This window comes from Notothenia rossii, assembly GCF_949606895.1.
Source record: "Notothenia rossii genome assembly, chromosome: 8".
NCBI lineage: Eukaryota > Metazoa > Chordata > Actinopteri > Perciformes > Nototheniidae > Notothenia > Notothenia rossii.
This window is the reverse complement of record NC_136906.1, coordinates 22,320,557-22,347,695: the sequence shown is the minus strand read 5'-3', so window position 1 is coordinate 22,347,695 and position 27,139 is coordinate 22,320,557. Positions and strand designations below refer to the sequence as shown.

The window sequence follows — 27,139 nt, the reverse complement described above, 5'->3', positions numbered from 1 at the left end:
CAGCCGTGGCTCCATGCTCCAGTACCGGCCCACGCAGCTTTGCTTCCATACTCCATTACCTGGCTTACACAGCCAGGGTCCAGGCTTCCGCTCCGCGCCCAACAGCCATGTTTCCGGCTCCAGAACCGGACCTTACAGCCATGGTCCCGGCTTCAGTACCGGCTCCAGTAACCATGGTCCCGACTCCGGCTCCTCGTTACGTGTTGACTCATCGGCCGACGCCAGCTCCTCGAGTCCTGTCGGCATACCGACTGACTCCAGCACCTCGTCTCCTGCTGGCTCTCCAACCAACGCCAGCTCCCCGAGTCCTGTCGGCATACAGGCCGACTCCAGCACCTCGTCTCCTGGTGGCTCTACAGCCGACTCCAGCTCCTCGTGTTCTGTTGGCGAACCAACCGTCTCGAGTCCACTCTCAAGGTCCTTCTCAAGTCACCTCTCATGTCTCCTCTCAAGTTCCTACCCGAGTCCCCTCTCGAGTCCCCTCTCGAGTCACCTCTCGAGTTCCCTCTCAAGTTCCCTCTCGAGTCTCCTCTCGAGTTCCCTTAACACCCACATAAAATCAATTTCAAGGACCGCCTACTTCCATCTACGTAACATTGCAAAAATCAGGCATATCTTGCCTCAAAACGATGCAGAGAAACTAGTCCATGCATTTGTTACTTCAAGGCTGGATTATTGTAACTCCTTATTATCAGGGTGTACCAAGAAGTCAGTCAAGTCGCTTCAGCTGATTCAAAATGCTGCAGCTCGTGTACTAACCAGAGTTAGGAAAAGGGGCCACATTACTCCTGTTCTGGCTGCCTTACACTGGCTCCCTATAGAACACAGGATAGAATTTAAAATTATTCTTCTCGCCTACAAAGCCTTTAATGGGCAGGCGCCATCTTACCTTAAATAACTCATTATACCCTACTGTCCTACTAGGGCATTGCGTTCCAAGAATGCAGGGTTGTTGGTGGTTCCTAGAGTCTCTAAAAGTACAATGGGAGCCAGAGCCTTTTCTTATCAAGCTCCACTTTTGTGGAATCAGCTTCCAGTTTGTGTTTGGACGGCAGACACCCTATCCGTTTTTAAGAGTGCGCTTAAGACATTCCTTTTTGATAAAGCTTATAGTTAGGGCTGATTAGATTCAACCCCTAGTTTTGCTGATATAGGCTTAGTTTGTCGGGGGACATCTTACTTCTTCCTTCTCTCTGTCTATACCTGTGTACTCTCATGTTCCGATTAACCCAGCTTCCACAAATTTCTTTCTTTTTGGTGTCTATATATGCCGGGATCCGGAGTCGTGGATGATCCTGCGGTCCTGTGTCATGGATCGCGAGTCCTGGATCTTGAGTCGTGGCTGTGGTCCTGGATCATAAGTCCTGGATGGATATCCTCGTGGATTCATCTTCCTATTATACACACATGCATTTCCAAACATTTGGACTACCTATGTTGCAAATGTATTATCTTTTCAATTTACACATGGCATCTATTGCACATCTGTCCGTCCTGGGAGAGGGATCCCTCCTCTGTTGCTCTCCCTGAGGTTTCTCCCATTTTTCCCTTTAAACTGTGGGGTTTTCTCTGGAAGTTTTTCCTTGTACGATGTGAGGGTCTAAGGACAGAGGGTGTGGTATTGTCATTCTGATATTCTGTACAAACTGTAAAGTCCACTGAGACAAATGTAACATTTGTGATATTGGGCTATATAAATAAACATTGATTGATTGATTGAAGTTCTGGGTTTTCTGTCTGTCTTTGTCGGTTCGCCTTTTGCCTTGACTAGTTCTGCGGTGAGTGTTCTGTTTTGTCTTTGCTTATATCATAGCCTTGAAATAAAGGAGTTTTTTCAGTTTATATCTGCATTTGGGTCCTGCTTCCTTCACAATCCGTAACACTCATTGATCCATGTATTCGGTTTGTTTCAAACTATAATAGTTTCACCACCAGAGATACAGAGCTCCAGAACAGTGGGAACAGTAGAATCTCAGTGATTTGTTGGCAAAGCAACAATTGTCTAAAACTCAGGTTCCCAACTTTTTCACCACTTTTTAGCCAGGTATTGTCAGCCAGTACCCATGTTTGCAGGGTGCATGCAATGTGAATAGTTTGACCAAAGAGTTTGTATGTGTGAAGAATTAAGCCTTTTTAGTATTTTATAAAACATATTTGAGAAAAAGCCACTTCAGCTTTGCCGGACTGTTCAAAATACCTTGCAACCCCCAACTCTGTAGTATACTGACTAAACACATCAATGCGGGGAAGATTATTATGCTGCAGGAGTGGCTTTAGGACTTTCCTTGGATGTTTTAAAACATATTGGCCGTCCTTTTTTGCTGTGAGTCTATTGTGAATCCAATGTAAGAGCTGTAAATCCAATCTCATTCTACAACTTCTGACTTCAGCAAATTAACAAGACAGCTTTCAGAGCTTCATTTCAAGCCTGCAGTTGGTTTGATGTATTACTTTTAAAACTTTCCACCAGCCACACGCTGTCTCTTCCCATTTTGTTTATTTTCTTTCTCTTCATCTATCTCATTTTCTCTGACATTTCAGCTCATGTTGTCAATTGTTCAATGTCTGGCAGGGATGAGGCGGCAGCTTAGTTTTCAGAAAACAATGACAGTTGTAAAGGTAAATATTTTTGTTGCTGCCAGAGCACTACGACTTCAAGCCTGTCCACTCTCACCTCTGCCTCAGTGATGTCAAGAAGCAACATCTTGCCAATTTGAAAACACTGCAGACAAGTCCTGTTGCCTTAGAGAAACTCTTCAAATTTAGGGTGACCAATGGATTTTTTACAGACACAGCTCAGGGGAAAAATCTACTTTTGAAGCTTTGCTATCCCAGAATCAACGGGATGGCAAAATTGTTATCTGTGGATGATAGAGCTCGCATGTCATGCCATCTGTCGTACTGAATTGTCTTGAAGCTACTGTAGTCTGTCATATAAAAAACAATACACAAGTGCTTCGATGCTGCTGCATTGCAGTTCAATTGTGTTGTTGCCAGCAGAGGGATATGCACAGTGTTCACATTACACTGAAAGACTGACTCATTCATTGGGTTGCAGTGCTGCATGAGGGTAATGACACTCAAACAGGAAATGGACTGTTATTATTTACAGATATGGCTTTTGAAGGCCAGTAGAGGAATGTACATTGATCGGAAGTTGAAGAGGAACATTTGAGCTTGTTGAGTAGAATTAGTCCTCAGTATGAGAATTATGAGACACTTGTAGTAAAAATCACTGGATTTACATTTCCATGGCAATGTAATGAAAAAAAGGAATGAAATTGTGAATTGCCAGAAATTATCCTTTTCTTGTACAGACAAGCTTTTGCTTTATTTCAGTGAAAGGAAACCAAATAGCCTAACATTTAACCACTTTATTTTCCACAAAGAAACATCTTTAAAATAGATACAACAGCATTAACTTCAGTGAATCAGACTGAAACAATTAGAGTGGATGAGAACAAATGTGTTAAATGACCAACATAAAATTAGATATTTGACTTCTTAAATGCACTTGTGGTGGTAATGCACACCGTCTCAATATTTCAGTGTTACATAATCTCATTTCCTGCTCCTAAGGTATGGTTTGAGCCACCATTCATCTAGTCACTAGAATCCCTTCTTTTTTTTTAGAATCATTGTACATTTTTCTCTCAAAATTGCAACAGGAAGCAATTTCAGACAGTGCAGCTAGAGAATTAGTCCTCATGTTCGCTGAGCAGCACTGTCTTTGAAAACAAGACGCTTCAGACAATATCTTTCAACATGGTCCTCCTCACACGCTCTTCACCTCCTTCGCCGCAGTGCCATCCTCCATTTGGAGCGGCTTCAGGAAATGAATTCCTCCTTAATACCCGGGACTAGTAGGCATTGCCACTACCACAGCTTCCTCTTGTCCAGAGGTTTAGTCCAATTTGCCATGATTTCAAAACAGCACAAATATGTAAACAGCTTAGGAAATATGCACACACAACAAAAAGAAAAACATCCAAAGCATTTTGTTCCACCGCACAGTGTTTCCTGTATCCTCATTCCTCTGCAGTGCAAAGAAAAAAAACAATAAATAGACCTCCTCTGTCATATATTTCTGTGTTTATCTATATACATATATATATTTTTCATAGTGATGTGTCTCTACATGAGCACACAGCTCTTGGCCCGGTCCTTCCTCATGGTGGGGGCCTCGTCAATTTGTTCAGTCCGGCCCGGCAGAGGGGGCAGGGGGAGCTGTGACACCCGCTTCAGGCCTCTGCGGGAACTGCTGCGTTTGAGCTGCGGCTTGTGCGCCCGTTGCACCGATGCAACCGTTGTGATGTGGAACACGTCCCGAACGCTGTTCTCTGAAACCTTGGAGGTGCACTCAACGTAGGCCACCGCCCCCATCTGTCGAGCTATTGTGCTGCCCTGAAACACGGAGACAGGCAAAGCAACAAGCAATTAGAGATTTCAAAACCGTTAACACATAAAAGGGGAAATGGGAGACTGCATGCAACATTTCATCTGGAGTGACATTGACAATATCAGCTTTTAGCAATTTTTCCTTCCTTTCTTATACTAGATCTGCAATGTCTTTTCTGTGTTTTGCTTTTAGCGGCTGTGTAAGATAGGAGTTTACTCCACTTCAAGGTGCTGTGTGAGTGCTTCACAAGATAATGACATTTTACAACATACACCCTATCCATCTTTGTACCTTTGCATAAGCAGGCACTATATCTCAACAGTGGAAGACTAAATGTGCCAGGAAGAAGCAGCAGATCCAAGAGAAAGATGACGATCTAAGCTGTAGACAGAATGTCAATGATCCTGGAGACAAATGAAGCTCCTCTATCTGAGGCATGAATAATGTAGATGCTCTGACTCCTCAGTCTTTGATAAGAGAGAGGGAACAGAGCCCACTGGGCCGCTGTTGACATGCTCAATGCAGCTATTTAGAGAGGAGAGACTAAACTCAAGCAGAACCTAACCTGCACTCGAGCTCACCCCTGAGAAATGTTACAATATACCCAGTTAATTGAGACCGTAAATTGTTTGCTTGGGATCAAATCAAAGGCAAATTTAATGTTAGAGCCCCTTGGCCTCTCTCTTCGCTACAGTACATCCTCGTCTCTTGTTGCTCGATCAAGACTTTAAACCCACATTCACGCAGGATCGAGACATCAAGACAAAGGTTGTAGTCTAAAGTAAAGGTTGTAACATATGGGACAGTACTGCATTTCCCATGACCCTAAAATCGCATGCTCTCCAACACAGAGAGCTTTCATTCCCAAGGGGATGTGGTTTGATTCTTATCGCGGCTGTGCACTGAGCCGCGTTTAAGAAGCAATGAAGTCCTCATTAGGTGGAACGGCAGATTAAGATGCAGGAGGGGGACAAGGTACAGATTGTCGTGACAAGCGGGGAAACCTTGATCGGATCTTAGATTAGTCCGGAAATGTCTGGAGTTCACCCAGTGGTCACTTGCTGGCAGCTCCTCAGCTGTGTTGGAATTCAATTTAAGATCAACAACGGGATAAAAACGCAGGCTATTGGATTAGAACACAAAAAAGTTATTGTGCTTAGCTTTTGCATCTGCAATGTGACTCACATTTTCTGGCTATGTTAGAGGAAAAAACAGTAGTAGCCTCAAATGTAAATGGTGAGTGTAAGCAGAACAATAGCTAAATGTGTGTCTGGCCACAAATTCTCCCTAGCTATTTTACATTATCTCTGTGGTGAACCACTCCATCTTTTGCTTATGCGTCTTATTTACATGAACTGTCCGTTGTTTTCAGTTGTTTATTTTTTTGGAGGCTCCGTGTTTTAAGCTTCCGGCAAGCTCTCGGAGAGCGGTTGAAAATAAAAGAGTCCTTTGTTCTGAGGGCTTTTGTGTGGTTGCACCCCTCCACTTTTGTGTATGTCCAACGCAGGAGAGCACAAAATGAACACGCTGAAAGCTGATTAAAATTCACCGATATACACAACAGTTTATCATCCCCTCCTGCTTCTCCCCATCCCCTTGGCTTAGAGGTCATGGTGGCATGCGATAAAAGGGCTCAGTCATTCATCAATGTCCGTTTTTCTATTCATCTTGCATTTTCAAAACCCCTAAATCTGCATGAATATTTCATTTCAGGGAAAAAACGTGTCCCTAGACATAAACTCCAATAACAGCCCGAGTCTCTTCCTCAGCCCTCGCCAAACTTACATCACTTGTCAGCAAATTTGGTCAAAACGCCAACCCCAGCAACATGTCCCAAGGGGGGTTTCACACAGCTTTTATTCTGCAGTGGTTGATTGTGTTAACTTGAGCCCCTTTCACAGTCCCTTCCTATGGGACCAGAGAGAATGCCACTGCTGATCTAAGATGGAAAAATTGTACATAGATGCTGGATTGCTTTCCAATATCTCCACCGTTGTTATTCTCCAAGTCTTTTTTTCCCAAAAAGCAAGTCCCTCTCTCATTACCCATTCCACTCCATTCTTCTTACATATTCATCATCTGCTTGTTCTCACCTGCTCGTGGGTGACAGGGATGAGGCGCTGCTTGGAGAGCTCCCTCAGAGTGCTGACGTCTGTCCTCATGTCCAGCTTGCAGCCCACCAACACCACTTTGGCGTTGGGACAAAACTCCTGCGTCTCTCCTTGCCACTGTTGAGACATGAACCGACAGAGAAACAGATATAAATCACTGAATGTGCCAAATATGAGAGGAGAGATGCCTGTACTGACTGGTGAAGCACTGACAGACAGTGATGACCTTTGGGCTCTCTGACACTGGATACCTGAGCTCCAGGGAGATTAAAGCATCTGTTCAGCTAAGGAGTCAAAGAGAAATAAAAATATGTATTTTAAATATATCAATATGAGCGTTCCTGTGATTGAAATGAGAAGAAGTTACATTCCTTATTTTGTTCGAAAAATAAATGGCAAAAATCATAATCAATCACCAAAAAACTAAAACAACATTTGTGATAATATATAATTGGAAGAGTCTGCGGTATTGTGAAAGGCATATTCACTATGTCTTATCATGGTATAGACGAAACAATTAATAATTGAATTGAAAATAAGTGTTGAGTTGCAGCTCTATTAGACATTAATTCATCCATGTACAAAAACAGTAGCTCTTTAACCAACAATTATTTTGAATATGATTAATCTGGTGTTAATTTAGCTCGAAAAACGTCTTAATAGTCAATACAATGTCATAAAGCGGTGAAATTCACATCATAATTTCCTGAAACACATCTTCACATTTTGTTTGACCACTCTAAGACCCATATCAAAGACCCATATTAGATTTAAATTTACATGAAATAAAGGAAACAATAAATCCTTACAACTGTAAAATTACAAAAAGAGCATGATTGGCATAATCTTTTGTCAAACAACCAATCAAACTAACCATTCAGTTAAACACCAAGTATTGTTAATAACAGCCTGTCCTAAATGTTCCTATATCTTTCATTGTCAATATAAAAGGCCATTTCACTACAGTAACTGAGAAACCAGGTGAAAATGTTATATATGTATTCATGCCATCTTGGTTCAGTTATCTGCTGTACCTGATGTGTGTCGTACTTTCCTTATTTAACCTCCGTAAACAGATCTAATTCAGGTTTTACACAGAAAGCTTGACAGGTCCTTTTCCTAAAATCTCTCTGAGATTAAATGTCCCTTCTGAAACTCAGCTGAACCAACACAGCCCCTCAGGTTAATACACGGCGGCAGCCGACAGACAGCCTTGAAATATTCAACATGCCGTGTGCAGAATGTCAGGATGTCCATTCATCTACCACGTTGAACGCGGCCTTTGACCTTTTAAGCCCACCCCTATTTTGCCAATAACACCCAATCAAAAGCTTTGATTGTTCAACCCTCTCTTCTCCCCCAGCTGTCATCCAGAAACTTTGGTGACCTGCTTGTTTCTAGAGGTCAAGAGTCTAATTTGGGATGGTGATTGTGCAACAGGTTTCCATGTGCCCCTCAGTTTCAGAGATTACCAGGGCGACAGCCCGGGGTCAGGGGTCATGGCAACCCCCTGCCAAGGGATTCATGGGAAAACCAAAAGCTTGACGGCATCTCTGCCTCCCCCTGTTGACAGAGAGCACTGAGGCTTGGGAGATATTCCTGAGTTAAAAAAAGGTGTCTCGGGTGAGATATACAAAGTCTGCAGGGGCATTTTTGCGGCTCCCCTCAGACCACTAAACACGTCAACAGGCCAGCCGTGGGAACTGTCTCTGGCCCACAAGGAGCACAGTTCAAAGACAAACACACACATGGCTCCAAGACGATAGACCACTAAAAGGCACAGTCCTATTTTACATGACACACATTCACATAAACACAGCCATTAAGTAGGGTGTCTCTACATGTGCAATAGGTATTGCCAGCAGCTGTAAAAACACATCCATGGCAACAACCCCGCCTGGCCAGTATCACATCAATGTCAGCTGCAGCAGCACATCTGAACCTTAGGCTACCTAACACATGTTAAGTACTGCCATCTGGAACTGTTCTGCATACAACTCAGATTTTAAATGTAGGATGAGAAGGGCAATTTTAGTCCTCTTCATCATGCTCTGCAACAGCTCCTCGTTGATATGGCTAATTTGCATATCAGCTATTCCTCTCGAACCCACCCGGGTGCTAAGACTCTCTTCTCATTCTTTAATCTGACCTTCCATTCCTCAGAAGAACGAGGGTCAAGTATCCATGGACGTTTTGATGAGATAAAGGAAAGGCAGGCTCTAACCTCGGTGCTGATTTGCTCTATTGTTGAGCCATGAAAATGCAAGCTGCTGCTGCTGCTGAGAGGAAACAAGATGCTGATCAGGAAAAACAGGATTCTTTCCGGTTAGTTCTCCTGTGTCACAGCAGATAATAAATGCTGATCCAAGGGGGTGGGAAAGAGAGATGAAAATACAAAATAAACACTAACCTTCTTTATGACACTGTCCAAAGTCTCTGGGCGGCTGATGTCGAAACAGATGAGAACCGCGTCTGAGTCAGGATACGCCAATGGCCTCACGTTGTCATAATAAGAGGAACCTGTGGACACACAATCACATAATGCATAAGGTCATGCATTTCTGTGTACTTGTTTTAAACCCCACACGGTATTTCATCCCAGCCATATGGCTTATTATATCAACTAGAAACACACTGCACATCCCTGGAAGGTGATCTAAAGGTCATGGATGGAGGCTGTGACATAAACGTGGGCACGCTGCAGCTTGCATGCACTCCGTATATGCAAATGACTCTTTATCTTAACAGTTGTGTGTGCATGTTTTGAGTATTTGTGTCTCTTGGGCTTCCACACAGCTGTGTCCTCTCTTCCTGAGGAATGTCAAGAGGTTACTCAGAGAAGCACACACACTCCAAATTGAATTACATTGGGTTGAGGACCAGAGGACTTTTCCACACAATCCATAATCGTCTTGAAACAACAGTAAATGCCGGCACAAAGGCCAAACTAAAGCTTGAACGCTTTAATTCATCCTTCTCCCGGACTCTTTTGCAAATGCTACTTGTTTTAACATCTTCCATTTCTTCCTGAATATATGAAATTGCCATGCACTCACACGCCTCTCCCCACTCTCATTTTCATTTCTGTACATTGATCAAATTTGAAGGAAGCGCGCTGCCTCTGTACTTTCACAACCCGCTCAGTTACACGGGTCCTGCTCTCTTACAGCTCTCATTAGGAGGCTTGTAAAAATACCTGGGCTCTCTCTCTGAAAATGTGGCTGCGGCTGTGGGTAACCTCCATCCTGGGAATTTGTACAGAACTGAACTCCTACATTTTGATAGAAGCAGCACCCTGGCTGTATACATTTTGCGTCCTGAAAACTCATACGTTTTGAGACAAATCGCCCCATTTCACACTCATTACTGCTAGAAAAGTGCATAAAGCTGTGAACCACATACTCTAGAAAATGAATGTTGCAAACTTGGTACATAAAACAACTCATTAATTATTTAATCCCTTAAGGTCAGACAAAGTGTTTCTATGATAAATAAAGATAGTCTTTACTTGCTGTTAACGGGCTTCATACCAGACCTGACACAATACCCAGTCAGCGTGTTGAAGAGCTGTCTTTGTCAGCCGGGGTAAATGGAGTCTGCACAATGGCACTACAGCCGGTTTTAGCATCACTATGTTCTCTTTGTTGATGATAGAATGACAAGTGATGCACGTGGCCCGTAGCCCCACTTATTCAGCCGGCTATCCATAGTGCCCTGCTCCCTCCCCACTGAGAACAATGCAACAGCCTGCACATTAAAGATTGATGCGTTTTGTGCCTCCAAGTGAGAGGAACAGCTATGTTTACATTTTGTTTCTCACCAAAATTTACATTGCTACCAATGGGAGTTAAATGTCACTTCAATCTCTCAAGACTGAAAACAACAATGCTTTGAAAGATGCATGATTTATGTCTCCTTATATTCTCCTGTTGTTGTGGCATACCGTTCTCATTTTGCATTACCGTGCAGTCAGCATCGCTAGAGCCCAAGATCCCTTGTTATAAGCGAACTGGGGACCATATTCCTAAATGGTGCTCTATTCAAACGAATGAGTCATTCTTCAGTCTGCCTTTTTTGGTGATAAAGAGGAGGTGCATAACAGGCCTCCTCTGGATGAATCTGCAAACATAAAGGGGCAGGAGAATATTATCCTCATACAGCTCTTTGCAACTTTGTTTCCTTTAGTCCTTAATGGCTAAAATTGTGGTGACACATTTTGTCTCAACATAATAATTTGCCTTGTTTGTAATGATTGGTTATTGGGAAAAGTGTTTCTGAGCCCCTCGTGCCCTTCTGTCATCTATACAAATCATTGCTTTAATTGAAAAATTACACAAAATGGTGCCTTTTTAACACCGTAAAAGCCAAAAGAGGGTTGTTTATAGTCTTTGACAATCATTAAAACTGTTGACAAGCTTGTTTTTCCAGTGATCATACGTTATTTGTGAGAAAGAAATGCCAAAGAAAACCGCTGTCAGATTTCAGGGATTTGAACCCCCCCCTGCCACCTTTTTTTACACCAGATTGCAACAGTTGTGTACTGCTGAAAGGGCGGGATTTGCACGAATGCACACGACACACACACAAAAAAGCCCAATCAAATGGATGCCAAGTCCAACAGTCAGCAAAGCACACATTGTACAACAGCGAGCTCTGATTGGTAGTGGTCCCACATGAGGTGCTGTAGCTGCTGAAGTTGGTCTTTAGTACGTATCACAGTGCAGACCTGTACTCAGGTTACAGCTGAAGAAGAAAAGAGACCTAGCATGTGGGGGAGGAGAGTTGGCGGTAAAAGATTTAATGACTTTGATGCAGAGGTGAGGGCAAGGTGCAGAAGCATGAGATGATGAGAGAAGCACCCTGGGAATCCGGATGAAGGGGAAGAGATGTCAGATGAAGGAAAGTTGAGACAATGGAGCTTGTTTGGCTTAAGATGTAATTAGAAGCTGGAAGGAGGCCAATGGGATCAATTTGTCAATCTCATAGATCCGAATGATTGGCAGGTCACGGTCACGACAGGCCTTGTCACAGCGAAGCAATTCACAGCTCTTCTGTTCTGAGCAACGGGGATGCTACCTCAGCACTTTCGCAAAGTCGAAAGAAAGTCCTCCGAGGGAGAGAAAAGTGCTGTGTTTAAAACGAGCCGAGCTGGCACAAATAAAAGCCAATCACCATAACGATCAAGAACATGACGAGAAGGAGGGTTTTCTCCTGATTGCGAAATACCCCCTGCACCGCCTAAAGCCACTTGTCCCCCTTCCAGCCAACAGAAACGACCAGAGATTTAAAATAAAAGACATAGCTGTAGCGAGTGGAGGAGAGGGGGTGTGCAGTGGATGTTTGGGTGAGTCATGAAAGCACTGGACTCGGCAGGACGGATCAAATAAATAGGTATGAGAGCTCTGAGTTGGCTATTGGTGGAGCTAGCCTATGCCCATTCACTGTGAGGTGGAACAAAAGGTCAATTGAATTTCAGATGGAGCAGGGAGAGATGGATGGAGCAGACGGGTGAGGGAGGGGTGCACAACCTGGCAGGAACCCCGAAAAACCATCACGCCTGGCAAGGAGTGGGACACTGTGCCAAGGACAGGCTTTAAACACCCCTCACAAAACCTCCTGGAGGATTAGCATTAGCTGGATTTAGCAGACGCGATCTCTCACACTGGGAAGTGGATTTCTGTCTTATTTCCACAGGGCTAATTAGCACTAAGCCACGCTGCAGTGCCACGCTGGGGGCTTAGCCGGGCATAGGTGACAGAGGTGGGAGGAAAGCGTTCCTCACCAGCCGTCAGTCGAGCGTCATCATAGGCTAGAAGTATTTCAAAGGATGTTGAGGCGGACACAAATGTAGTGGATGTACAGTAATAGGGCTAGAGGGTTCGTGGTATGACTTCATTTATACCGCCTGTCCCCTGACACATCGACTCCCCCGTAGGGACGATCTGTCTGGAGCATGACAGCTCACTATCTGCTCATTCAAACCCTCCTCTGTAAGAGCTTCCATTTTACCAGCAAAAACTATGAAATCAATGTAACAGAAAAACACAATCGCTGCAGTTTGACACAGAGGATTCTTCAGGAAACCTGTTTAATTTATTGTGCGTCAACATCCAACAATGCCTTCCAGGCTTCAGTGCGTTAATCCGTACCATCATTGCAGGATTGTTCTCTTTCTCTCTGTTCGTTGCATGCTCATTGCAGACACAGCTTAAAAGCAAACCATTTTGAGTGAGAGTAAAAGAATAGTCTTTGCCTCAAGGCTCTCTGATGTGTTCATGCACATTTGGCAGGGAGTCAACAGCAACTAACAGCCTCATTAGGCCACTAGACACTGGGAAAAACACCCGTGCACACAAACAAAGGCAGGGTGTAAGGAAACAAGCGCTCTCTCAAATGCCGCCAAATAGATGAAAACTGTTCGTGTGATTGAGTTAGTTTCAACTTTAGAAACAAAACCCATTCAGCACAACATACCCCGCGTCTTTTATGTCTCCTGCAGCTGTTTTCCTTGAAATTCACCTTCAAAGCAAAGACAAAACATTTCAAGTTGGGTTGGTCGAGTATCGTAGCAACCTGGAAGGATGGAAATGGCTTCATTGTGAGGCCCTGAAAGGAAGTACGGAGGAAGAGAGCAGGAGAGCGAAAGGATTGCCGAGGCTAATGGCTCAGGTGCATTGATGACTGAGGTGACTGAAAGAAGTAGAATAAGAGGGTTGGCATTCAATCTTGAAGAGGTTGAGCATGCTTTTCATTGCAGAAGGTCCGGTCTGTGTTGTAAACTGTTGTTTCTTACTTGGGATAAATAGAGACTGCTGCCAAGACATCATTAGAAAGGAGGCAGAGTTAGTTTGACCCGGTGTACCACTTTCCTGTACAAGATGGCGTGAGTTATATCATGTGAATGTAAGCCTTCACAAAGACTTCTTTTAGAATCCAGAATCCAAAATAGTCTACTGCAAATGATGCCGCTTGAAGACCTTATTCCTAAGGCAGAAATTGTGAACTCATGCTCCGGATGAAAAAACGAGCTGAAAGACTGGCATAAAACTAGTGCTTCATCTATGAAAAGGGACACAAATGTTACACTCAGACTTTCAGCTGGTTACATTAGCTGAGGGTTTTCAAATGCAAATTCTACCGTTTCAGAGTTTTCAACAGTGTTCTCAAACTCTTCAAGGCAACCACTGGTCTATTCAATTGTGCATTATATGAAAAATCAATTACAAGACCCATGCAACTTTGAGTTGTGTAATCGATCACAGTGAAGATAAATTGTGCATCAATGTTATGCTGTCACTGGTGATGCAGCTTAAGTGAAGATTGACTTGCAACAACTTATTACAAAAGTTTGACAAATATTAACGCAGGCTTTAATGGTCACCGTAATGTATTACAGAACTCAAGCGTGATTGAAGAATCTACTAATTCATTTTCATAAATGTAAGGAATTTAATAAACAATGTCTGCCAGGAAGAATAGAAAGCAGAAAAATAAAGGTTTGACACTTCCAAATATGAAAACATTTGGAGTTGTTTCCCTCTCTGACATGTGCTTTGTTAACACATAACATTTTTTTGTCTTTCAATCAACAACAACTGATTATATACCCTAATCTCTTTAGGATCCATGATTTTTTCTATATGTACAGTTCACGCACACCTTGAACATTTGCCTGAAATATTGAACTTTTGCGTTAATATTGCAGTTTTTCAATTAAACAATCACAGGACATGTTTGCCAGTTTCTGTGCAACATGCAGGAGCCACAGAGACACTCCATTGTATAAGAAGCTTGGGGCAGTTAATCAAAGTGAATGTGTGCGGAAAATCAACTCCAACAAACCATTAAAAAGGCTGTGATGAAGCAACGTCAGCTGGCCTGCACTCTAGTGCACTGGGCTAATATCTTTGGTTGATCATGGTTTGATCTATGGGCCATACAAGTGTACATACGACACACACACACACACACACACACACACACACACAAACACAGCGTGAAGCTGTTGGTCTGTAAAAGAGATAGCTGTGTCAAGTTTTCAAAGGCATTAGCGCAGAGCCGGGACAGTGGAGGTGACACTGGGTTAAATGGCCATTAACCTTCCATGTCTGCAGCCTTCACACAGGGGATATTGATCAAAGCTCCCTGCGCTTTCCCTGTGGAGGAAGTGCAGCCTTTGAAGGGCATCAAGCACCTTCCACGGATCTACTCTGAGCTCTGCTGCCGAGGAGTTAATGCCTGTGTCTGTCGTCGAAACACAGGATGAAAAGCGGAGTTGGCCACAGCGCTGAAAGCAAGGGGACAGAGAAGCAATACTGTCTGCTTCCTGCTCTGGGCCCCAGGGGTATGGAGATGAAGTAGTGTGTCCGCTTTCGGTTTCTTCTCACCCCCAGTCCCTTTTTTTATAATCACAGACACACAGAGTCTCATTCTGCCGGAGAACTAGCTTTGAATTTCATCTCCTGTTGTTTGATCTCTGTGTCTTGTCTAAGGCTCTGGCTCATGCTGCACTTTGCTTTTAAAGATCACTGAGCTTCTTTTGTCGCTCAATTCTTCTCTCGATTTATATATTCCCTGCCTCGCTTGAAAAATACCCACACCACTCTTTTCTCTGCTTTGATTTCACCCTTCCTAATGTTTGATGACATGACTGTAGATTTGGTGTGGCAATCTGGTTCACCCTTCGATGACTCTTCATTTACTTGAGGATGTTCATGTGTTTTGATGTTACAATATAAACAGTACCCAGGTTTGTTTGTGTGAGGAAGCTGTGAAGGACTGCGGGCTGTGGAAAGGGAGTGCACGCAGAATATCTCTTTATCTGTTTCTGTGTTTCCTCAAGCACCAGAACCGCTGGGTCTTGTCATAGTTGTAATAGCAGACTGTTAGGACAAGATCCACCCTATAACACAGTTTTTATAAAAACAGACAAGAGCCAGTTAAGCACACCAGATGTTGACTCTAGGATTATTTATTCTTTGCACAACCTCTTTAAGTGTTCAGTGTTGGACCCCAGCTGGTTCCGATATCCCCAACACAGACTGCAAGGTTTTTTTGGCTGTATTTCATTTTGGTTGCTCAACTTTTACATGTTAAAGCAGAAGATTTCAGACATTTTCTAAATAAAGCGGGCTAGCTGGAGTATCCAGTTTTACTCCTTAAGAGATAATCAGATCAGTACCGTGGGGGAGCCAATGCTCTACAGCTACATCCAGATTGTAGATGCGTTGATCACCAATATTGACAATAAATCCTAAATCAATTCATATCAAATATTTACGGGAATTTTCAAAAGACTTGTAATAACACTGACTGCAGCTTCTCTGTCCACAGTTGTCAGTCTGTTATGAAGGAAAACTTGAGAAGATTCAGGCAGTAGCTACACAGGCGTATGAAAGAAAAGCTTGTGAGTGGAAAAGGACATCCTCTGCTCTATCGACTCCACTTCCTCCAGTGCATAACCATCCAAACACATCCCTATCATGGTGCTGTCCATCCCACAGCCCACTCTGAACCCCCCCAGGGAGACTGCAAGAGAGACACGGCACTACTTCAAGTGCAATTTCGCTTCCACAAAAGCAGCAGTAGCGAGAAAGAGAGCGCATTGGATCTTGTTTATAAATAAAGTCATCCATAAATGATGGGATCTGTTGAGTGTGTGTGAGCGGGTTGCAGGTAGAGAGTGAAGGGTGGAGGTGAAAGACGGCCTCCCTTCCTGTATCCCCTTACGCTCAGATGGGTTGCAGACGGATGCTGAGAGGGTTGTTGCTCCGGTGGAGGTAGGGGGCGAGAGAGACTGAGCTTTAGCTTCGGGAGCAGCAGAACCAGTCAGTGGGGCTGTTTGAAGTGTACTGATCAAAGCTGGCTCTGCCTTAGGTTTTGTTTCACTCGGAACAGGGAGAGGACCGGCAGAAATCTCACAGAGCAAAAGTTCCCTGGGTGGGTTTCCTGTCTGCCTGAATGACTGAGGCCTTCGCTGCTGCTGTTCAAATAGGAACAAATGCATGGTTTATTGTCGGGGTGCATTCGTTTTTGTCTTTTCTCTTGTTAAATACTATCTTCCAATCACATGAACGGTGCTGGCGTAGCAAGACATGTTAGTGTTATCTCCATACTACAAAGAAGAGACCAAGGGGTAGCCCTATGACCAGGTGGAGGGATTATATCTCTTCGCTGGCCTGGGAACGCCTTGGGATCCCCAGTCAGAGCTGGTTGATGTGGCCAGGGAAAAGAACGTTTGGGGCTCTCTGCTGGAACTGCTAAACGACCACGGATAAGCGGGAGAAGATGGATGGATGGACGCCAGCATCAAACTGGTGGTTGTTAGTGTTAGTCTTTCATTTATCATTTTAATACTTCTCGTTTGTCAGGTCAAGTGCATGTTCCCTTGAAGTGACAACATGTAGGATCAATAACTTCCGGTTGTGTCAAAGGATTCATTTGCATCGTGCCATATATCATGTTACAGGTCAATGAAGAAAGAGGTTGCACAAAGCGCACTTCCTCCATCTCCTAATATAACAGACAAAAGCACTGCATTCAATTATCTAACAGATTATTTATATGTCCAAAGCTGTGTATTAATCTTGTAACACGAGTGCTGCAGAGGTTTAAGAGTGTGACACAGTTGGCGTTTGTGTGTCTCCATCCCCAATGACCACAGAGGGTCAGGTCCCAAGGGTGCCACCAACACAACAAAAAGCCTTGAAGAGTGGGGGGTGGGAAAAGCACAGATGTATACTTCTCCTTCTGTCCCCTTTTTCCACTTTTCAATGTAGTGAACACTTGCTGCTCTTATAACATGCTCTGAGGGCCCCCGCCCCCCATGCTTTTTACTCACGTCAACCCCTCACTCCCCCTATCCCTTTGCCTATTGGGCGGAGCAGCTGCTGTGCTTTCCAGCCTCATTGTGTCCCAGCCCCTACCCCAGCATCCCTATCAGCCCCCCATTACGACTCTGGTCAGCTGGGAAACAATAGGAGAGGTCGCCGGGTCAGAGCTGTTGGAATTCACATACACAGACCCATTGTACATCACACACATGCCTACACACATGTTTACATGCACTCACCCGTATCCATCACACACAGACACGTATCTTTTTCTGTAGTATAAAAGGGGTGTGATTTATTTAATTTGTTTAAATGTATGAAAAAGTAAGATGTATTGGCCAAATTGACCTAGAAAATAAATTGGATAATATTAAATAATGTTTACAATGTTAGCATTGTGCTCGCCTACTTTTGCAGCAATTCCGAAGTTTACTCCAAGAAACTTTTCCGAATCATATCTATATTGTTTACGTAATTTTCTCTCTCACAAATTGTTTTAAATCTTAAGGTTTTAGTGGAAATGTGATGAGAAGTAGTGAGCATGTCTTTAAGGAAAGACAGCATGAGTAATTGATATACAAGTGATCAATTTGGGGGTGAGGTTACCTTTAATTACAATCTTTTCTCAAATCTGCCCTTTTGTATTCTTGCTAACAATACAATTTCATATCTTCATTTTTTCCTTTTTAATATCTGCCAGTCATTATTTAGCTCCATTCTCCTCTGCAGGGCATGGCACAGTTTAAAACAGGGCATGTAATCTGAGTCAGTGTGAGCTCATGAAAAGCCTTAACTGATCTTTGTATTCACCTTGTACAAAAAGACCCCTCTTAATTCTACCCAGTTAGTGTTCATTCACTCTTATTATTCCATTGGCACATTAACAAAGTAAAATCCGTACAGCCTATCCGCAGCGTGCAGTGCGGTTCAGCTGTGGACATGCTATTTAAGCAGATTTTACACTTTTGCCTGGTGCTCGGCATAAAGCTCAGTGCACAGTGGCTGAGATGTGGTGGAGGAATGTGTGGTGGCTCTCAGCTCATAGCTGTATCCATGGTCACATTTACAGGCTCCTCAGACAGAGATAAGAGATCAGAAGGGATGGGAGTATGTCTCCTCTGGGGCCTTCAAGAAGTCCTTGTTTGAATGTTTACGGTCGGGTTGACATGTGGGATGCTCAGGATGTTTTTTTATGCATGTAAAAGCAGGACAGAAAGGGGGGGGGGGTACATGCCTGTGTGGTGCAGAGACATGCTGCACTTCTGTGTGTGAATATAGGTGTCTGTGCTTGTGTGTTTCACTGTGTCACCGAGGAGATCAGATATTCTGTGTGGAAATTACAGCCTGTGTGTTCCTGTCAGTGCAGCTGGCTGGCTTTCATGCAGCGCTTCTGCCCACTCTCTGCTTAACACTGCCCCTGACTGCTGGTGACCTTAACACAGCGCTTCAGAAACTGCCTTCACTAATGGGCTATCGGAGATGAAGAACATCTTGAGTTAAAGAAAATAGTGGAGGATAAGTAAATGGCAGAGATGAAAGATAACTGAAAATCGCCCTCAAGAGAAGTTGCTATCTGCTCTCCTGCACACAAACAATTATTCTGTTCTTTCATACAGGCAGCCACTTCCTCCCTAAGCTTGTTGACCCTTTGTGTAACGATCTAAGAATATGATTCACGGAGTGCTAAGCTCCAGGGATGGAGCACAGCTGCTCGCCTGCCCAAAAACCCAAACATCCAGCCCAGCAGCCCGACCTGCTGGCTTTCCGTCAGAGTTTCCATAATGTCACACAAACCTCTCAAAGGTCAGGGTGCAATGAGGTGCAGCACTGTGCATGGGACCATCACTATTTAGGAAGTTTATTATTTGCATAAAGGGAAACAAGAAGGGAATGTGTATTTTAGATTCATTTAAAAATATGAGGCGTCGATGTTTCTATATTTCTGTGCCATTTAAGTTATAAACACTCATGTGTGACTTTAGTGAAATGGAGAACCTGGACATTTAATGCCCTCAACAGCCCCTTGATGGCTGTTAAAGTAAAACTACTCACTACAGGCATACTACATTTACATGTTCTTTCCCATATGAAGTTAAAATGCATGTATTTGCATGTATTAGTGAGCCCCCTTATTCCTGATCATAGGAGAAATCAGTCCAGTAGGCACTTAAATCATTGACTATGAGATATCAGGTGGTGTGTATAATCTACATTAAAGTATCAAAAAAATCTGCACATCCACTTCCCCACACTCATCTCTCTCCTCTTGATTTATTAAATGTAAAATGTCTCTGTGGGCTGCAGGCTCATCCCAAGCCTGACCCCAAGGGGATGAGGGTCATGGAGGGGCCGGAATTTGTTCTTTGTGATTTTGCTGTTGAGCTCATAAGGGCCTGGAGGACAGAACGGTACCCCCTTTGTCCAAAATAGCTCCACAGGCTTTTCCAGTAACTGTCTGGAGATTAGACACATGGAACAAAAGCCCAAGTTTATTTCTAGCCCTTTGAAACATCAAGATAATCACAACTCAAATGACATTTTAACAACTTAACTCTGTGCTCGGCCACCTTATTGAAAAAGGAAACTTCCATTAAAAGGTTTACAGTGGGTTGTTTTAACAAAAACAATACAAAATGCTACACCTGAAGTACTCTCCCATAGCCAGGCTTGTCACCACACTGACAGCTCTGGAGAAAGGCCTAGTTAAACTAATCATAATTCTACACAGAAGAAAAACAAAGTTCTGGGTTGTTTGTATTCGTACAATAACAACCATCTGGGCAGCGCTGTGCTAGGACACAACAACGGGAACCTTGCAAAACATACAGCAGATATGGCAGAAGGGGAGGAGTATTTAGTTTGAAAAAGGTGGCCAATGGCAGGCTTATGAGTACAGGCTGCATACTGTGAGTCAGACTGCACCTGACAGGACGTGTCATGCTTCAAGAGTCAGAGTCAACAGCCATGCTAGCAGTGCATTTAGCTAACGTCAAGTCGTCATGATAACACGCTCACCATGACAATGTTAAAAATCCTGATGTTAGGCAGGTGTAATGTTTACCATCTTAGGTAAGTATTAAAGGTCACCTATTATGCAAAATACACTTGTTCTTTTATTACATTACATTACATTGCATTTAGCTGACGCTTTTATCCAAAGCGACTTACAATAAGTGTGTTCGACTAACAAAATACAAACTTGAAGAAAACAGAATCATATAAGTACATCAGGTTTCATAGTTAAAACATTTCAAGTGCTACTCAACTGGCTTTAGATAAGCCAGCCCTTTATTAGTATATAAGTGCTAAGTTGTATACATCATCATGTGTCCCCTCTGTGTAAAGAGATTCTGAAAGTTTCAGGAAAAAAGATTTTCTCTCTTTTTGTCCTGATCCATTTATAAAAACACCTGTCTGAAAATGAGCTGATCAGATTTTGGCCACTTTATGTTGTCATAACGATTTTTTTGCTTGTGTAACCATTAGCCAATAACCAACCAAGGTAACACCCGCCCACCTTATTACCTTAATCTCTTCCTAGAGCACTATTGTGTTTTTTTAACTCACAGAGGGGCGCGGGGAGTTGCTCCTTATTTTCATCTAAAGTAACAGACAGAGAATCAGCACTTTTGAAACAGGGCTGAAACAGAGGGGATTATGGGATGCTACAATGATCTGTGGACACTTCAGAGGCATGTTTATATATATATCTGAGACCTATAATATATTGATGAAAAACAGTATAATAGGGGACCTTTAAGGAATGTGACCAATAACTAACACACAAACAACCACTGAGGCTGATGGAAATAACATTAGTGTTGCAGATTTTAAGTTTTGACCTGATGGTGGTGCTAGATGAAGTCATACAATCTCCAAAGTCATTATGACTCATCCTCTGGGGAACACAAATGACTTCACCATATTGTAAGGCACTCTTCCAGTGTCTGTTGAGGTATTTCATTTTGGAGCCAAGTCTTACATCAGCCAGAACACCAACATTGCCATCACTAAAGCCATACTGTTAGCATGCCTACAAAAAGCATAGGCAGTCATTATAAGACAAAATGACATTTTTCATGAAAATATGTTTAACATTCACTGTTTCAACTCCCCAATTGTGAGGATTGGCTGCTTTTTCCTTTTTTATATTATTGTAAACCAAATGTCTTTGGGTTTCTGACAATTGGTCATTGGGAAAATGCTAATTACCCAACATGGTGGGTCAAAATGGTTACTTCAGTACTACAGTATTTCAACAACATCTCAATATCTTGTGTTTACTAGCTACCCGAAACTGTCATGCAGTCAGTCTTTTGGGAGTGCCTTCCAGCCTGCTATGTAACATCAAAACAGGTTTTGTTAAGGCAGTTATTTCCTGGGCTGATTAGGCAAAGACAGGGAACTACTATAAGGGTTTAGACTTTGTGTATACAGGAGTTGTCTGTGGTTAAATAGGCAGCTCCCTTTCCAGCAGGTGACAACCAAATAAACACAATCTCATTCTCCAATTGAAACTTGTTCGGATAGAATAGAAGGACATTTTGCCATTCATTATTTAATCTTGTGTGTAAAATTACAGTAGTGATTCAGAGAGGCCAAATAGACCAACTGTTTGAGGCCAGAGCAGTTGATGGTATCTCCTGTGATCCTAATGCGCTCTCCTTGGGTCGGACGGCACTTACTGTGCATCCTCTGCCTCCAGTGGGCTGTAGAATTGAGGGCAAAGAGGTTTCTGTTGATTATTTTTTGTTCTCTACATTGTGTTTGTAGTTCACTCATTGTCTATTAAAGATTGATTAAGTGTAAAGTGATGAGTAAGAGAAAGCCCACTGAATGCAGTGTGTTTTTGTAAGCCTCTGGAGGCCCTACTGGTCCAGTGCGCAGAGAATGTGGAGTTTGTAGAGCATAGAGACTCCAGGAATGTTGGAAAGTCAGTATGAGAGGAGGGAGACAGTCAGACTGTGACTTTGTTCGAGCGCTGGCACTGAGTGTTGTAACACACCTGCAGTGTCTTGTTACCATCTCAAGAGTCAAAACAATCCCACCTCTGACTGTGAAAAGTCAAGAAAGCTGTGTCATGAGAAGTGAGCCACAAAAAAACATTAAACATGAATTTATCAGACCAAGACTCAAGAGTAAAAAGAGGCTCTGAAATGTAGGAGACTGGCATTTATTTACGAATCTCCAATACATCTGAAATGTTTGGATAAGTAAATGTTTTCTGCTCTCTTCCACTGACAGTTCAGTACAATAGTGTGTCGAAATGTGAACATTTGGGTTTAGGCAGTTCTATTGCAAAAGAAAAGCCTTCACTGCACAGCAAGTGATGCGTTTCATGTTCCCAGCAGCAGTACTTTGTTTAGAAATAAATAGAGGAAAAACTGGGTGGTTTTGTAAGGAAAAAATATATCCAACATCAGTCAAAAAACTCAACAGAAACTCAAACGTCATTGACAAGTGATAAGATTGGGGGAAATACAGTGGGGGGAAAACTGTTTGAGCGATTAGTAGCAGTGATGTCAGCAAAAGAATAAAGAAAAACAAGATTCCTGTGGATTGCCACTTGAAAGCACACTCTAAACGTGACTAAACAGAAAGTAAGAGGTGTGGTTTTCATGTGAGAATCAGGTCAGGTATTAGTGGCAGTGAAGAGGAGAAACAGAAAGATACGTGAGTGTACTGCTGTGGGAAGTTTGGGGAAACCCAGCTTGTCAGAAACACGCACATCTCTTAGCAGGATTTTACTCTTAGGCCAAGGCTAGAGGGAATCTTTCCCAGGCATCCTTACCATATTGGGAAGAGAGGAAAAGTGCACTAATGCCTCGGGCTCAGTAGAGAAAACTGACTGGCTGAATACCAATGAGGCCGATGAGCATCGATAATAATCACTAATGGCTCTCAGACAAGTTATCAAGAGCCACATTGACCACTTAACAGATACAGGCAATGGTTACACCATCTATAATGTGGCTTCATGTAAATACAGTCATACAATGTTTTTTCTCATTGGAATTCCATTCACTCACTTTCTAATTGTCCTTGTTCAACTAATAGTGTGGAGCAGAATACAAAACACAGCACAAAATTGCCCTCTGAGTCTTTGAAGCCACATGACCTCCATGTTTCTGTTAAATGTTTCTAAAAATACCCATTCATTTGGAGCTGCAAAACAAACGCACAAACACAGACATACAGACTCAGTAATGACCTCAGTTAGATAAACACCTCACCATTGTTTTCACCCAAACGGCAAGGACAAGACCTTATGGAAGAACTGGAAATAATGAGAACAAACCAATCAATGGAGCAACAACAAATGCCCGGAGCATTTGAATGACAATGCACATCTAACCATCCCGGAGAAATGTGAGCCAGGCAAGACGCAAGCCGTTTGAATAGCCATGCCTTGGATAGAGATCAATAATGCTTTGTGAACAGAACCTCACCACAGGAGGCAGACTTCGGCAGCAATTAAAAGGGAGACAATACTTTATGTGAAGAGGCTGAAAGCTTGTGGTAAAAATAACTGTATAGGGGAAATAGGATAATGCTTCAGAAGAGCATGTGGAGGATTGACTGAGGTAAATGTCAGGTTGAAATATAACTGTCCGACGCACTGTAGCCAGCAGAAAGTGGCACAAAACAATTCATTTATTTTCAAAATAGCAGTTACTGGATGCATGATTTTGTGGCTGATTTTATAACAGTGAATGGGGTGTGAAGCTCTGTTGGTATAGCTCCTTACTCTGCTTTGGACTCCCTTTGGTTCCCACAAAGGTCAGCACTGTCGAGACGGTTTGCAAGCGGCCAACAGACTGATTTCACAGGTCACGGTTAAAGTTTAAATCTAGGCCAAAGCACGTCACAAATGTACTTCCCCTCGGTGAGTACATCTAGAGCATTTCACTGTGTTATGATGGAGTGACCATGCCACTGAACTTGAGCTGGTGCTAGTGTACATGAGAAACATTATATTAAAATAAACTAAGCTAGAAAAGGGCAGCTAAAGGGGGAGAAGGGCAATACAAAAAATGTGAAAGAGAACCGAAGGGAGACTATTTCCTTTTGATGAAAGCCTTTTTCATCCAAGTGTGAGCCAATTATTTTTTCTTGTTGAGCGAAAATGTGAACAGCTGTGTTTGCTGTGAATCAGTGAATAATGGCATACCACACAAGGACCTCTGAAAGCACATGCAGAAACACACACACACACACACACACACACACACACACACACACACACACACACACACACACACACACACACACACACACACACACACACACACACACACACACACACACTCTCTCTCTCTCTCTTTTGCTCTGTGGGTTGGGTGACGTCATGTTTGTTGTGGGTTGGGCCACTTCTGCCGGAAGGTTAAAGACTCACACTGCCAAAGGTGATCCAGGGTTTTAAAGATGGACAGAGCAGAACATTCCCACTACATCATTAGGCTCCTAAAGCCCAGAGATAAGGAGCTCTTTTAAGTTGTGGCCCAGGGCCTCAGAGGACCCCGGCCCCTGACTGACAGGCTCAATCAGATTTACTCCCGGGTTGACCAGAGGTCCAAAGAAAAACAACATTCTTTCAGTGACTGACCATGTAACAGGAATACTGTCATCATCTCTCCATAGTCTTGGGTTTGGGAATGTTTATGGTAAAAGAAAGACTTCCCACTTGGGAAATCCCCTCTTCCGTCGTATGACTGGCCAGGCATGTCACTGGTCAGATGGCTGACAAGAGCCTCGGGCCTGAGATGACCATGATGAGATGCAGATCTCCCGCTAGCTCAAAGCCATTAATCCACCCATGCTGACAAGAATGGGAAAGTAGACCATGGCTTTCTTTGGAGGAGGCTCACTGCCTGGTGGTCATAACTACTGTCTTAGCAGGAATCATATTCATACACTGGAGCTCAAATACATAGAAAGTGATTTACTAGACATAGTGAGGATATATTTTTGTCAGAGAAACAACACTGCTGACAGGGACTCCTTCATGTGGAACGGCATTGTTTGACACTGATGTCACCAGCCGTTTTAACCAAATTTGCCTGTGAAATTTGACATTTTATGCTGCAAGTAGCAGCTCTGTAGCTTTCTCTGTCAGTCGGTCAAACAAAGATGTTACCCAAGCTTTGATTGGTACAGTTTCCATCCAAGAAGAATGAAATTTGGCATGGATGTCGAGTGTTTTCGGGCTTGTGTTTGTATGTGAATGCATGAACACGTAGATGTATGCATGTTTTGTAGCTATTGTGAATTGGCAATCCTGGTTAAAGGGAGTTAAAGTGTGGTGGACGGATGTGTAAACACTTAAAACACTCTCTTTATATTGATGTGTAATGCAAATAAAACGTAATATCAGATGGGCTGTTTATGCGTCTGACAATGGTAATGGAAGAAACTCAGCTGTCAACATTTATCATATCTGGCTGATATTTCAGCAAAGCATACATCAGTCTGATGAAAACACTTAAACAGTAAGGGTAGTTACTTAACCCTTCAGGCCCATCCTGTCTCAATTACCCACGCCCTCACCCCTTACTCCCCCCAGACAGTCTCCTGACCCCGGCCGGAGCATGGGAAGAGCCACACACAGTGGACAGCACAGCACAGAGAGGAATGCAAACACAAGGCACCAAGAGACATGGCTGGCACCAAGGTTTCTAGCAAAGACAACAAATCATAAATAGCTGATGCACTGAGCTAAAAAGAAAGTGTTTTAAAACAAAAGACATCTGAAGTTGGCAAGGTTTAAGCAATCCATAAAAGAGTTGACTGCTGGAAAAGTTGGAGAGAGGAGTTTGAGGCAGTCAGGCCTCCCATGGCAGGGCTGGGAGTGGATAGTGGATAAGTCTTCTGGAGAAAGTGCAGACAGAGATGTAAAATGTTCTTACCTGATGTGTCCCACATATTCAGCTCTATCCGGTGCTTCTCAATCTCAAAACTGGCTGTGTAGTTTTCGAACACAGTGGGCACGTAGTTCTGTAAAAAGGAGATGTATTTTAGTTTTCCTTTTAAGTTTTACATGATAAGCTGGTGTTTACAGATCAGGCTTCACAAAAGTTTAGTTGGTAAAAAATATTGTATGATAAGGCAAATAAATAGTGTACTATAGACTGATATAATTCACATGGCAAAGCTAGTACTGTATTTGAGAAATATAGTGAGTTAACAGATGAAGACAACGCCTTAAAGTGTTTTTGGGCTGTACTGCAGACACAATAAAAGTAAATGTACACGTTAAAGGACCATTACTGTGGTTTTACAGGCGTTTATTACAGATCTCTCAGCGCTTCCTCTCTATGTAATGGAACATATCTCATAAGACAGGTGGATGTAACCTGCTGAACAAGTGCTGAAGTTGACTCGCTCTGTTTAGCGTTTTAATGGCTTTCTCGTTCACTCCTGATCTCAGTTATGAGAGAATTAAAAACACCTGAATTAACACTTTTGACAGACCTACCTCTGGATAGGAGTCTTTGGCAAAAACGTGCAGGAGTGCAGTTTTCCCACATTGCGTATCCCCGACCACCACAATCTTACAGCGGCTGCCTAGACTGTCCATGTTTTGTCCGTGAGAGGTGTGTTGTTGACGCGGGGATGGAGTGCACCCAGCATAGGAGATGCAGCGGAATAAAAGACGGGAAAGAATAATGAACAAATACATGCGCCGACCCGGTGCGCGTTATCCAGCTCCTTGTGTCCTCGCGCAGCTCCGCGTGCCGCTGCTCTGTCTACTGCTACAGGAACCTTGGGCAGGAGCGCACAGCCTCCCTAGAACTCCG

The 27,139-nt window shown here is 43.2% G+C and overlaps 1 protein-coding gene across 1 annotated transcript; it reads right to left on the bottom strand.

Annotated features, from left to right (window-relative positions):
* Nucleotides 1-3,359: 3,359 nt before the first annotated feature.
* rnd2 (Rho family GTPase 2) lies at nucleotides 3,360-27,139 on the bottom strand. Its single transcript, XM_079645857.1, has 5 exons — nucleotides 26,818-27,139; nucleotides 26,249-26,336; nucleotides 8,921-9,030; nucleotides 6,493-6,627; nucleotides 3,360-4,404 (listed from the first exon to the last, which is right to left on the bottom strand). The coding sequence occupies exons 1-5, from the start codon at nucleotides 27,019-27,021 to the stop codon at nucleotides 4,135-4,137; spliced, it is 807 nt and encodes a 268-aa protein (XP_079501983.1). The 5' UTR covers nucleotides 27,022-27,139; the 3' UTR covers nucleotides 3,360-4,134.